General features: G+C 43.4%; 1 protein-coding gene across 6 annotated transcripts in view; it reads left to right on the forward strand.

The window, feature by feature from the left end:
- Nucleotides 1-3991: 3991 nt before the first annotated feature.
- Nucleotides 3992-13037, forward strand: part of GLIS3 (GLIS family zinc finger 3) — a 493388-nt gene continuing 484342 nt past the window's right edge. For 2 of the 6 annotated variants that reach the window (XM_052644745.1, XM_052644746.1), the window contains exon 1: nucleotides 4453-4582. Coding sequence is in view for 3 of the 6 variants with exons in the window: in XM_052644747.1 (XP_052500707.1) it covers nucleotides 4293-4582 (290 nt within the window). In the remaining 3 variants the exon portion in view is untranslated. Of the gene's footprint in view, nucleotides 4583-5058; nucleotides 5152-5448; nucleotides 5599-13037 lie in introns of those variants that run through there. The other 4 variants (XM_052644747.1, XM_052644749.1, XM_052644750.1 and 1 more) reach the window with 4 other exon arrangements.

Below are 13037 nucleotides of genomic sequence, written 5' to 3' on the forward strand. Positions count from 1 at the left end.
CCTTCCTAAGTGAACAATGCAAAGAAATAGAGGAAAACAATAGAATGGGAAAGACTAGAGATCTCTTCAAGAAAATTAGATGCCAAGGAAACATTTCATGCAAAGATGGGTACAATAAAGGACAGAAATGGTATGGACCTAATAGAAGCAGAAGATATTAAGAAGAGGTGGCAACAATACACAGAATAACTATATAAAAAAGATCTTCATGACCCCGAAAACCACGATGGTGTGATCTCTTACCTAGAGACGGACCTCCTGGAATGCGAAGTCAAGTGGGCCTTAGAAAGTATCACTATGAACAAAGCTAGTGGAAGTGATGGAATTCCAGCTGAGCTATTTCAAGTCCTAAAAGATGATGCTTTGAAAGTGCTACACTCAATATGCCAGCAAATTCGGAAAACTCAGCAGTGACCAAGGACTGGAAAAGGTCAGTTTTCATTCCAATCCCAAAGAAAGGCAATGCCAAGTAATGTCCAAACTGCCGCACATTTGCACTCATCTCACATACTTGCAACCTGCTCCAGTGTTCTTGCCTGGAGAATCCCAGGGACGGTGGAGCCTGAGGGCTGCCGTCTATGGGGTCGCACAGAGTCGGACACGACTGAAGCGACTTAGCAGCAGCAGCAGCAGCAGCACAAGCTAACAAAGTAATGCTCAAAGTTCTCCAAGCCAGGCTTCAACAGTATGTGGACTCATAAACTTCCAGATGTTCAAGCTGGATTTAGAAAAGGCCAAGGGACCAGAGATAAAATTGCCAACATCCGTTGGATCATTGAAAAAGCAAGAGAGTTCCAGAAAAACATCTACCTCTGCTTTATCCACTATGTCAAAGCCTTTGACTGTGTGGATCATAACAAACTGTGGAAAATTCTTCAAGAGATGGGAATACCAGATTACCTTACCTGCCTCCTGAGAAATCTGTATGCAGGTCAAAAAGCAACAGTTAGAACAAGGCATGGAACAACAGACTGGTTCCAAATTGGGAAAGGAGTTCGTCAGCGCTGTATGTTGTCACCTTGCTCATTTAACTTATATGCAGAGTACATCATGTGAAATGCTAGGCTGGAAGAAGCCCAAGCTGGAAGCAAGATTGCAGGGAGAAATATCAGTAACCTCAGATATGCAGATGACACCACCCTTATGGCAGAAAGCAAAGAGGAACTAAAGAGCCTCTTGAAAGTAAAAGAGGAGAGTGAAAAAGCTGGCTAAAAACTCAGCATTCAAAAAACTAAGATCATGGCATCTGGTCCCATCACTTCATGGCAAATAGATGGCAAAACAAAGGAAACAGTGAGAGACTTTATTTTCTTGGGCTCCAAAGTCACTGCAGATGGTGACTGTAGCCATGAAATTAAAAGAGGCTTGCTCCTTGGAAGGAAAGCTATGACCAACCTAGCATATTATAAAGCAGAGACATTACTTTGCTAACAAAGGTCTGTCTAATCAAAGCTATGGTTTCTTCAGTAGTCATATATGGATGTGAGAGTTGGATTCTAAAGAAAGCTGAGGGCCAAAGAATTGATGCTTTTGAACTGTGGTGTTGAAGAAGACTCTCGAAAGTCTCTTGGACTACAAGGAGATCAAACCAGTTGATCCTAAAGGAAATCAGTTCTGAATCTTCATTGCAAGGACTGATGCTGAAGCTGAAACTCCAGTCCTTTGGCCACCTGATGGGAAGAACTGACTCACTGGAAAAGACCCTGATTCTGGGAAGGATTGAAGGCAGGAGGAGAAGGGGATGACAGAGCAGGAGATGGTTGGATGGCATCGCCAACTCAATAGACATGAGTTTGAGCAAGCTCCAGGAGTTGGTAATGGACAGGGAAGCCTGGCATGCTGCAGTCCATGGGGTCTCAAAGAGTCAGGACTGAGGGACTGAACTGATCTGAACTGATGGACTGTAAGGACATTGTAGATCTACCTTACTGGCAAGAAAAGAGAAAATCAACCAAATAATTGTACCTATTTAGTGCTAAATGTCTTAGGAATTGTAGAAGCTTTTGAAAATCTCACCTAAATAAAAAATGACATTCATACCCTCAGGTTCTTATAAGTGAAGAGAATTTTGGGAATCTCCAGGTTGATGACTCATAACTTTCCCAGTGTTTTATTCTCATGAGCCATCGATTAAGATAGGGTGTAGCACTATATTTTTCTCTCCCAGCAAAGTTATTCCCATCAATTTGGAAGTTTTGGAAGCTTCTGCAAGCCCCTAGGATATAATTTCATGCTTAAAAACATTGTATTTGAAATGATATTTGAGGTATGTTGGAAAAGTTTTTTTTTTTTTTGCAGCCTCCACTGAGGCTTGTCTTGTTCCTCGGGAGCAGTAAGTACAGTACACAAATCTGGATGAAGAGTATTTCCCATGATGCATTGAGAGGTCAGTGTTCCCATCTTGCTCTGCTCCTCAAGGCTGGAGTTAATGAGGAAGAGTTTGTATGTGAATGTCAGGCATGTTGCAATAACTAGCCACAATGGAATAGTCATGGCAACTTCCATCACTTGGTTTCTTTGTTTTTGTGATGTTGCTGCATGCTTCATTTTATGAGTATTTTCTTTTCTTGTGTGTGGTTGAACCCATCTATTGCCATCTTGGGCTTGGATACTTGTTTTAAAAGGAGAAGAAGAACAGAGGGAGAAACTGGAAAACTGACAGAATGATATATCCTAAGAATTTATTGCTTTATTTTACTCCCTCCACTTCTGCTGACAGATACTCTGGTGATTAATATTCTGATGAGTCTGTGACTTTGGGAAAGGGAAAAAAAAAAAAAGCCTTCCCTGAAGAGAATCTTGAAAAGCAGATCGTAATGAGGCATAGGAAATATTGTGAAAACTGGACTTTTTGGTGACTTCATATCTTGGATAGAGACCAACTCTAGTAATATTATTTCTGAAGTAAGATAAATGAAAATTATCAATAATCTTTGGTAAATCATTTGTATACTTGAGGGCTTTTATCTTGATTGTAGCACCTACCACCTGAATGGTAATTTATATTTCAGTGAGAGCCCTGGAATAGAATATAAGGAGTCGTGACAATCTAAGTGTCTTTAGATACTCTCATTCATTTTATTCATGAGGGTGAATACTATTCTTACTGTAGATGGGTCTAACTGGAGAATATCCGGTGCTATATACATTGACTCCCAAGATGGAAATCTGTGCATCTGTGGCAATACATGTAGGGGACCATTAATAGTTGGCTTTCTGGGGACAGCCTCCTGAGGATTCTGACCAAATCAAGCAGAAGTGCTGGGATCACTTCATAGGTAGGGTATGAAGCTGAGGATGTTGAATTCCTAAGAAGAATGGTCCACTCTGTAGATGCAACATACACAGGGGATGTGTCTCTATTCCTAGCAGTCTGTATTTACAATTTTACATCCTTGTAACATTTTCATCACCTTCCTCTCTTGTCTGCCTATTCTTTAAAAAGTTGCCAAAGGCATCTTCATCCATCCATTTGCAAAGTTACATGCATCCAATCGTATATTAGAAAGGCTCTTTAGCCATTTTTTCACTTTTTAGTTTTTCTCTCCATTTTACTACTGATTTTTTTTTAAAACTTGTTTATGCTTTGACATCAACTCTTGTCGAAATGCTGACACTTTTACACGTTAAAAAAAGAACGAGCCAGTTCAACAAATAAGGCCCAAGAAGAAGGTGAAGTGTCTCCCGGCTGTTAGCCAGTTCTGGAGTTCCTTGACTCCCAGGGGCACGGGAAGGACTGTGTGCTTGGTCGTGTCGAGAGGGAGACACAGACTCGGCCTTCGAATTGGCCAGCCTGGTGACCAGCGAGCCCGCCCCTCCTTCCCCCTCCCGCGCTCACACTCAGGAAGCAGCTGGCTACAGGCCGGCCTTCGCGGCCGCACACACATCCACTCTCCTCCCAGGCCGCCTCCTCCCTCCCTCCCCTCGTCCCTCTCTCTTCCCCCTTCCCCTCTCCTGCAGCCGCGTCCACACTGCGCCGCCAGGGCAGCCCAGAGCGCTGCGCGCACGGGCACCAGAGCTGGGGCCGCCACCACTGCCCCTCCCCGCAGCCAGGTTCGCTGCCCGCGGCCGTCTAGGCTCGCACCAGCGTTCCCTCGACCGAACCCGCCGAAAGCAATTAGCCAGCATCCCGAACCGGCCCCCAGACGCACCCCAGGCCCAAGGCAAGGATGAGCAAGACGCGTGAGGCACAAAGCCGAAACTCAACTTTTTAAAGATATTATTTGCTTTGTGTGCGTGTGTGTGCGCGCGCGCGGGGGGGTGGAGGGAGGGGGAAGCGGCAGAATGAGCTGATGCCGAGGGTACAGCCACCCCACTTCTGCCTGCCTCCTCCTCCCCCTAACGCTACTGCCCTAGCACACGCGCGCGCACACACTGCACTTGGGCCGGGTTTCGGCGCTCTGTCCCCCGGCTTGGATGGGAGTTTTCATTTCCGAAGGAGGCAGAGCCAGGGGAGCGCGCTGAAGGGCTGGAGCCCCAAGTTTCTCCTCGCCCGCTCTGGCTACCCGCTGTCACTCGCTCAGGCTGGCCGGGGGAAGGGACCCGCACGCCAGGCTTTGTTGTGGAAATCCCGGGTTACCTGGTAAGTGGATGCCATAGGAACTTTGCTAGTAGGCGAGTCTAGAGAAGCCGGGCGCTTGAGAGTGGGGGAGTTACAACGCTCAGAGATACAAACTAGGGATTAGAAATATTTACACTCGGAGCTGCTGGCGTGGTTTAAGAATACGGGCACCCCAACACCCATATTCTCTAAATGATCTGTTTACTGAGATAGCAATTCTCAATTAGGAATCAAGCTGTGTTCTTGTCAGTTGCCTAAAAGCATTGCAAGTAGAAGAGGGAAAGGAAATCAACAAGGTTTTAAAGTTTTTCTATTTAGGAAGACTTTTTGTTTGGGGCTTTTCTTCTAAACTAGAGGGTCCAGAAGGCTACAAAACCGGGGCAAGTTACAGTACTCAAGGGCATGGTCGTGCACGCCAACCATGAGTCCCCCCTGAAGGGAAACTTTGGAGAAGTGGGAATTGATGGGTTGACAGGAGGTCTTTCTCCCTCTTTCCAGTTCCACGTGCTTGTGGAGCTCTAACGAAGGCTGTTTTCCATGCTGTGTCTCACCCGATTCGATGTCCCTCCCTATTGCCCAGAGGTCCTCCGGTAAGGGGATACGTTAACTCCTCGTGGGGACGGGTCCAGCGACTCGCAGTTGCCAGGTCTTGTAACTAGAACTATAACCCACACCGCAAACTGCGCAGATTCAGACTCTCACACTCTCCGCCAGGTTCGTCACCTCGCGTTTACATTTTTATAGGGCTCGACAAAATGTCAGCACTGTTTGGAAAATGTCTCAGTCTCAGGGACTTTGTCCTGCGCAAGACTCCAGTCCCTATAAATGACCCTGTGTGTATTTTGAAGTCGCCCGAGGCCGCTTTCTGGAAAGCGTGAGTGAGCAGCCGGCTTTCTCCTAAACACACACCTTGCCTGGAGCGACACTTCCAACTTACTCACTGGAGCCGACAAGTCACTTCGGTGATGAGGAAGTCACCCAAGTGTCTGGAAAACTTGGCCCTGACGGATTTGTCATCCTATGGATGATTCAATTAGGTACCTGTAGGGAGAAACTTTCTGAAAAGTCGTCTCTGGTCTCCCGGGTCGCACCCTCGACTTCTTGGGGGTATCTGAGAGGCGAGAAGCGAAAGAACAAGGATTATTAGGGCGCTAGCTCGGTGCGGGCTCTGGGCCACGCAGGGCGTACGCGGGGACGTGCACTCCCGGGAGCGGCGAGCAGGGCCGGGCTGGGCAGCTTCGGCTTGGGCCGGGCAGCGCGCTGGTTTCTGCCTCTTGGGCTCTGCAGTCGCCGACCATCGGCGGCGCGCATTCGGCCCCGACTTACTCGGGACTGGGTTGCACAACAGGAAGCCTGAACGAGTTTGTTTTCTTTTGCTGCGCTCGCTTGCGGACAAGGCCGAGGGTTAGGGGCAGAGGCGGCCACGGAGTAACGGGGTCGCAGCAGCGCATCCCAAGCAGGGCTCTGTCGCCTCAGCCCCGGACCCGCCTCTCGCTCCTTGCCAGAGAGCCCAGGGGCGCGGGCCTTGAATCCCCGCGGGCCAAGATGGGGGGCGGCGTGGGTCATGAACTGATAAAGGCTGCCGTCTCCCGCCCTGCCTCAGGCTCTTCTTCACTCGGCAGGTCCCCAGTACCCTCCTCTCACCCACCACCCGCTTGGTATTCCTCACCCCCTTACTACGCTTCCCCGGGGGCATCATCTGGGCCGTCATCCCAGCAGCATCTAAACTCAGGGCAGAAGTGAAGGGTACTTCCGTAAATTCGAGACTTGCGGCCCCCTCTTCCATAGAAGAGGGATTTTCACTCTCTCCACCTACTTCCAGGACTTAGCATCTCTCCTGAGTTTGGGCCTGGGGCTCTGGAGTTTGAGGAGAGGAATGTTCTGCAGCTCCCCCCAGTGGACCAGTTCCCTTTCGGTTGTGAAAAGAGGGAATTCAGGAAAAGACCATAAGGCTAGATGGGGATCTTGGTGATCACCTACAGATGAGGAAACTGAGGCCCAGAGATTTTCAGGAGTTTTGCCCCAGACTTCAGAGCCAGTTGTCACAGTCGCAGGGCAAGCACTCAAGTTTCCCAGTTCAGAGAGCATTTCTTGGCCTGAAGGTGAACTCAAGACAAATGCAGTCTCATTCTGCCCGCTCTGAAAGCTTTGATGAGTCATGATTTCTGCCTTGGGAGTTAGCCAGACGTCTGTTTCCCTCTCCGTAGCATTTCCCCCACTGGACCTCCTTTTTTACATAAATGGGGAAACTTTTTTTTTTTGGTAAAAGATTGATTTGTGTTGGTTTAAATTTTCTCATTCCTTTCCTTCCTCTTCCAAGTTTTCTTAAGGTAAAGTGTGAAACAGGTGCAACCTGCAGAAGTCTGTAGAAAAAAGATCTGCCACAATGAGTGTTTGAAGCCATTTAGAAACAGGAGTGTGTCGTATTAGATGTTATATTTGCAGTTGGGAGCTGTTGAAGTTTAAGGATCACTTTTGAATGCATTACAATTTTCGTGTGTTTTCACTGGTCGTCTGTGTAGTCAGACTAGCACTAACATTACCTTGAAAAGGAAGAATGGGGGATTTCTTTTCCAGTCACTTTCAAATTCCTTTCTTTATTGGTAGTTGAAGTCCTTTCCTTTGTTGCTCAGAGGACTCAGTAATCTTTCAGTGTGAATAGCTAAATCCAATTGCTGCTCTAACTCCCTCTCCCCTTGGTTCACATTAAGCCAGTTTTAGAGAGCATCTTATGGTTGGTCCCTGATCTCATCCAAGTTCCTTAATAGTAGTGGGTTTGTTGGATATTGAGTACTTGGGGTCAGACAATGTTCTTGGGAGGAAGTGATCATGATTCTGAATAGAAAAAGCAATTTTGGGGGGGGGGATGGACTCCAGGGTCCACCTAGCAGGTGACATTCCTATTAGGCCAAAATAGGCAGGGTGGGGAGATTAAATAGCAGCAAATTATGTTCTGCCTTGCCTTCATTTATATGGTCTTTCCATCATTTCAGAAGAGGGCTTAGTGTTCTCCATCTTTTTTCTCTTAGTATTCTTTTCTGCTAGTAAATTAATTTGATGACATTATTTCTGGTGTTGTCTCTCTCATATTGTAGTTATTGATCTCGAGTTGGAATGCTAATTTGTAGTTCTTCCAGAATATATGAGGATTCTTGAGGGAGATAATTCAGTAAGTGCCATCCTATGCACATTTTCTTCCTTGGAGAAATCATTTTCTGTGTTTCTATAATTATTTTCTGTAGAGATTATTATAAAGAATGCTGAAATGCAAGACTTGACATTTAACTTTTCTCAAAGTTTAGTTGGGTCATAGGCTCAGGACTGAAAATAAAAACACAAACAAATGGCATATAGGAAATCTGTGCAATAAAACTGTGCTGCCTTATGCTTCCCAGGAGGGTTAAATTTACAGTAAGGTCTTTAAAATGACATTAATATGTAGTTTGATTAAACTGAACACAACTGAGCAAGTAGCATCTGGATTTCAAGAAACAGAACATTACCAATACCCTAGAAACTTGACTCTTACTCTCTTCTCATTACAGTCTTCCCCCATCTCTTGGAGCCACTGTGTTCTCCTCAAGAATAATGACTGCCTTAACTTCTAACAGATGTAATACTTTTGCCCATTTTTTTATGCCTTATGTAAGTGGGGTAATTCAACATGCACTCCCGAGTTTGACTTCTTTTGCTGATATAATAGCCTTTTAGTAGGTCAGATAATTTGGACTCCCCTTTAAAGTTTAGGGAAACAGTTTGGCTTGCAGAAATTAGTTGTTCAGGCATTACTTAATATGATAGAGTTAAGGAAAAACACTAATGAAACAGAAGCCCTGTTCTCTATCCTAATGACTGTCTGATTAGGGAGACTAAACAGATATGAGTGAAACCATAAAGTGAAGCCAGCTTAGGGTGAGCAAGGAGAATGCTGAAGAGCAACTTCCACCATGACAACCCAAAATGCATTTGGCAGTCTCTCTGTTAGGACCAACAACCCCAACAAAAAAATGCCTGGTCTCCGTACTGAAGTGACTGTATTTGTTTTGTGGCTTTCAGCTAGGATTTTTCATTGTTCACGGGTATGCCAAGATAAAGACAAGAATAATATGCCTGTTGAGAAGAGTGGGATAGACTTTTTATGCTGCTTTGTTCTAATAGAGAAAGGAATAGACTAGGAGGAATAGACCAGGAAGCACACAACTGTAATTAAACTGGTTCCACAAGACACAGAGCTTAGGGTTTATGGTCACACCTTACTTAGACTATATTTATTCAGGCAATAAATTATAAATATAGGATATGAATATATAAGTATATAATTATATATTGATTTATATGATAATTTTCAGTATAAATAGGCAGTACAGTGTGATAAATACAAGTATAATAAATATATGTACATAAATGTATATGAAAAGTCAATATATATGATATATGTAGTGTGAAGATAATTTATGTACCTATAAGGACTGGGGAGAGCTTGATAAATTATACAGAGTACCAAAACTTAACAAAATTAGAATTTAGACAAGAAGGTGAAACACAGGCAAATAACTCTAAGGCAATGTGGAAAGTGATGAATGTTAAAGGAGATGTATGTAGAGTGAAATAGTCAACATTTATCACGTCCTTCTAGGTACCAGGCACTGGGCTAAACAAGTAACATGCATCATCTCATTTAATGTTCTATAATGCTATGATCTAGGTACAATAATATAATCCTCACTATTTTACAGATCAGTGACAGAGGTAGATTAAGAGAGGATCAGAGAAAGCCAAAGGTGGGGTGGGCCTGGAAGGTGACTAGAATCGATTTGGGGGAGGAGAGGGCAGAAGAAGGGAGGAAGGGAAGGACCACTCAGGTGGATTCAAAGACAGTGTATAGAATGAACAGAAGCAAGGATCCAACCGTGTTCTACTTTGGGAACAAAATCAGGAGACTGAGTTGTAAAACTGAGGTAATGAAGGCTCTGAGTAGTTGAGCGCAGACTTGAAGTAAAGAAAGCTGGTGTGGGGCTAATCGTGTCTGACATGATTCCTTTAGGCCAAGAATGGGAACAACTGCACATTCCTTTGGGCGCACCAAGTCTTGCTGAACTACAGATGAGCAGATAGGATTACAGTGCAAGATCAGCCCCTGTTCCAGGCTCCTTGATAAAAAGATCAGACTTTTTCAGTGTCGGTTATTTCTGAAGCTCTGAGCCAGATCTATGAAGTTTTGTTTCAAGGCCTGCTGGATACTGTACACAGAAAATTAATCAGATGCTAGGATTATGTATGATTTCTTGTGATTCCTGTGTGTGAAGAAATGGATTAATGTTTTCCCAACCTTTGCAGTATGACCAATAGATTCCACTTCTGTCTGTAACTGACTGAGTCATTCATGTAGGGCTTCTTTTTTTTTTTTTTTTAAATAAATATGTTGTCATATTGGTTAAGGGCCTAGTCATTGTTGTGGACATTCATACTTCTGCAGTGATGTCAGTGAACATAATTTAACTTGTATTAAACTTCTGTCTACCAACAGCTAAAAATAGTTACACTGGTTACTTTTCAGCAATAACTAACTACACTGAAGGAAAGAAATCACTCAATTACACATGTGATAGGGGTAATTTAATATACTTGAATATTTGGTTTAATGAGTGCTAAATTAAGTTTTATTTCTAGAATCTTCCATAGATAGATGTTTATTAGCCCTTTGAAAGAATTGTGAGTTTTAGCTTTGCAAATAGCTATTCACATGGCTGAGTAATTATTTATGTACACTAGGTGACCAAGAATGCACTTTAATTTGCCATATTTTACAACCTATGTATCTCCTTGTGTGAAAATGGATTTTTTTTTTTAAAGAAAAATCTCCAGCCAGTTACTTTTCTTTTATAGTTCTGAAGAAGCCTTTGTGTCTCAAACCATGGCCATGTGGTGTTCACTTTTTGCAATTCAGGTAATTAATTCAGTGGTGACATCATTGGGAATGTGTTCATTTTTCCATTTCAAATTCCTTCTCATAGGATCTGATGTTAACTCATAAGAATATATTTCAAAAAAACTCCGTTCTCAAGGACAGTTAATTTAAACTGCCCCCCACCCACCTTCCCCTTTCACATTGTAAAATGAAGTTTTATTTCAGAGAAGGTCACCTACCCCTTGCAACAAGGAAGATAGAAAATTGTCAGTCATCTTGATCTCTGATTCTGTCAGTCAGTCAGTTAATTGGTATTTGTAGAGCACAATTGATCAATTGATACTAAATAAAAAGCAAAGTGAAAGATAACACTGGTGGGAGTGTGTGTGTGCGTCGCTCAGTCATGTCTAACTCTTTGTGACCCCATGGACTGTAGCCTGCTAGGCTCCTCTGTTTATGGAATTCTCCAGGCAAGAATACTAGAGTGGATACCATTCCTTTCTCCAGGGGCTCTTCCTAACCCAGACGTTGAAGTGGGGTTTCTTGCATTTGCAGGCAAATTCTTTACCATCTGAGTCTCCAGAGAAGCCCTGGTAGAAGTATAGCTTTGTGTTATTTAATCCTTATTTGTCATAAAGCTAAAAATGTCAAACATTTAGATTTTCTCTTCATTGCAGCTATATTATGGGATCTGTTTTATTTTGGCTGTTTAATTCTGTCTGTTTCTACAGATTTTCTTGGTAGGTACCTGGGCTGGCAGATAGTCTCAATGCTTTTAAAACAGTAGATTTTATGCGTTTTTTGTCTGTAACCACCAGAAAATATTTTTTTTCTTACCCAGAGCACTGTGCATATAGATATGCAGACATATACATCTGCAAATCTCTGAAATGAAACGATTCTTAACCATTAATATATTTGATGCACATTGATAGCTTCTGCTTAATTCTGCTGCTGCTGCTGCTAAGTCGCTTCAGTCGTGTCCAACTCTGTACGACCCCATAGACGGCAGCCCACCAGGCTCCCCCGTCCCTGGGATTCTCCAGGCAAGAACACTGGAGTGGGTTGCCATTTCATTCTCCAATGCATGAAAGTGAAAAGTGAAAGTGAAGTCACTCAGTTGTGTCCAACTCTTAGTGACCCCATGGACTGCAGCCTACCAGGCTCCTCCATCCATGGGATTTTCCAGGCAAGAGTACTGGAGTGGGGTGTCATTGCCTTCTAGTCGGTTCTATTTAATTAAAAAATGTTTCTCCATTAAATAATTGATTTCAGGGCTCACCAGTGGATTTTGACCAATTTGAAAGATAGTACTTTAGAAACAATACTTTGTTAAACATAGATCTGAACTTACAGCCCATATTCAACTTGGGCCAATGCCTTGGCCAGGGCATGGTGCCTTTCTGAACTTACCTATGTTTGTCTTAAAAATCCTTTTCATTTCAAGTTTGTTCTCATTTTGTGTGTATGTATGTGTTTTTGCTTGTTTGTTTGTTTTTTTGCAGCTGACTAAGGGAATCCCTAACTATCCCCCTTCTTTTGGTAGGGTCATGCTTTTCTAGAACTTGCTGTACTCATTGGTGAGTTCATGACTGAGGCAAAGTTGATGAAACACTTGTAGGTAATTACTACTAAAAGTAGTAGCATTTAATAAGTTAGGGGGATATGGGAGTTGCATAGATGCACTGAAGTGTAAAAAGTAGATGCTAAGAAACGTTATTGAACTTCTAATATTGTCCTCCAGCAGTATTTTCCTGAAGGTCCTGAACTTCTAGAAATTTATAATCACTAGCATTGTTTCGAAGGTTCTCAGTGCTGCTTCTGATTTTTAAGTTAGGATTAACTGCTGTGCTGCTAAGTTGCTTCAGTCGTGTCCGACTCTGTGCGACCCCATAGATGGCAGCCCACCAGGCTCCCCCGTCCCTGGGATTCTCCAGGCAAGAACACTGGAGTTGACTGCCATTTCCTTCTCCAGTGCATGAAAGTGAAAGGTGAAAGTGAAGTCACTCAGTCGTGTCCGACTCTGTGTGACCCCATGGACTGCAGCCTACCAGGCTCCTCCGTCCATGGGATTTTCCAGGCAAGATCACTGGAGTGGGGTGCCATTGCCTTCTTCCAGAATAAATTCCTGCATTAGATTTGGTCATTTTTTCCCCGCTGCTTTCCCCTCCCCTCCCCTCTCCTCCTTTCTGTTCCTCTTCTCCCTTTCCCTTCCTTTTTTTCCTCAGTGTCCTGTCCATATTTACTACCCACATTTTTAGTATCATAGCCAGTCATGTGGTTAAAAAGGCAGTGCCAGATATTTTACTCCATCAACTTATGGGAAGATTATTTTTATTTTTGAGAAAATTTTATATAAAAAGTTAAAATGTTTATCTCTAATTCAGTAGCAAAGAGTTGGAGTCACAGATAAAACAATGTCAAGAATTCTATTAAATGGGATCCATAAGTTCATTATATTGTCTTTTTTGAGTGGTCTTTGGTAGAATGGTTTTGGATTTCTGAAGGGAACACTGATTTATCTTTTAATTGAAGCATGGTATAACTCAAAGGTAAACCTCTTTAATT

This window comes from Budorcas taxicolor, chromosome 8 (assembly GCF_023091745.1).
Source record: "Budorcas taxicolor isolate Tak-1 chromosome 8, Takin1.1, whole genome shotgun sequence".
Lineage (NCBI taxonomy): Eukaryota > Metazoa > Chordata > Mammalia > Artiodactyla > Bovidae > Budorcas > Budorcas taxicolor.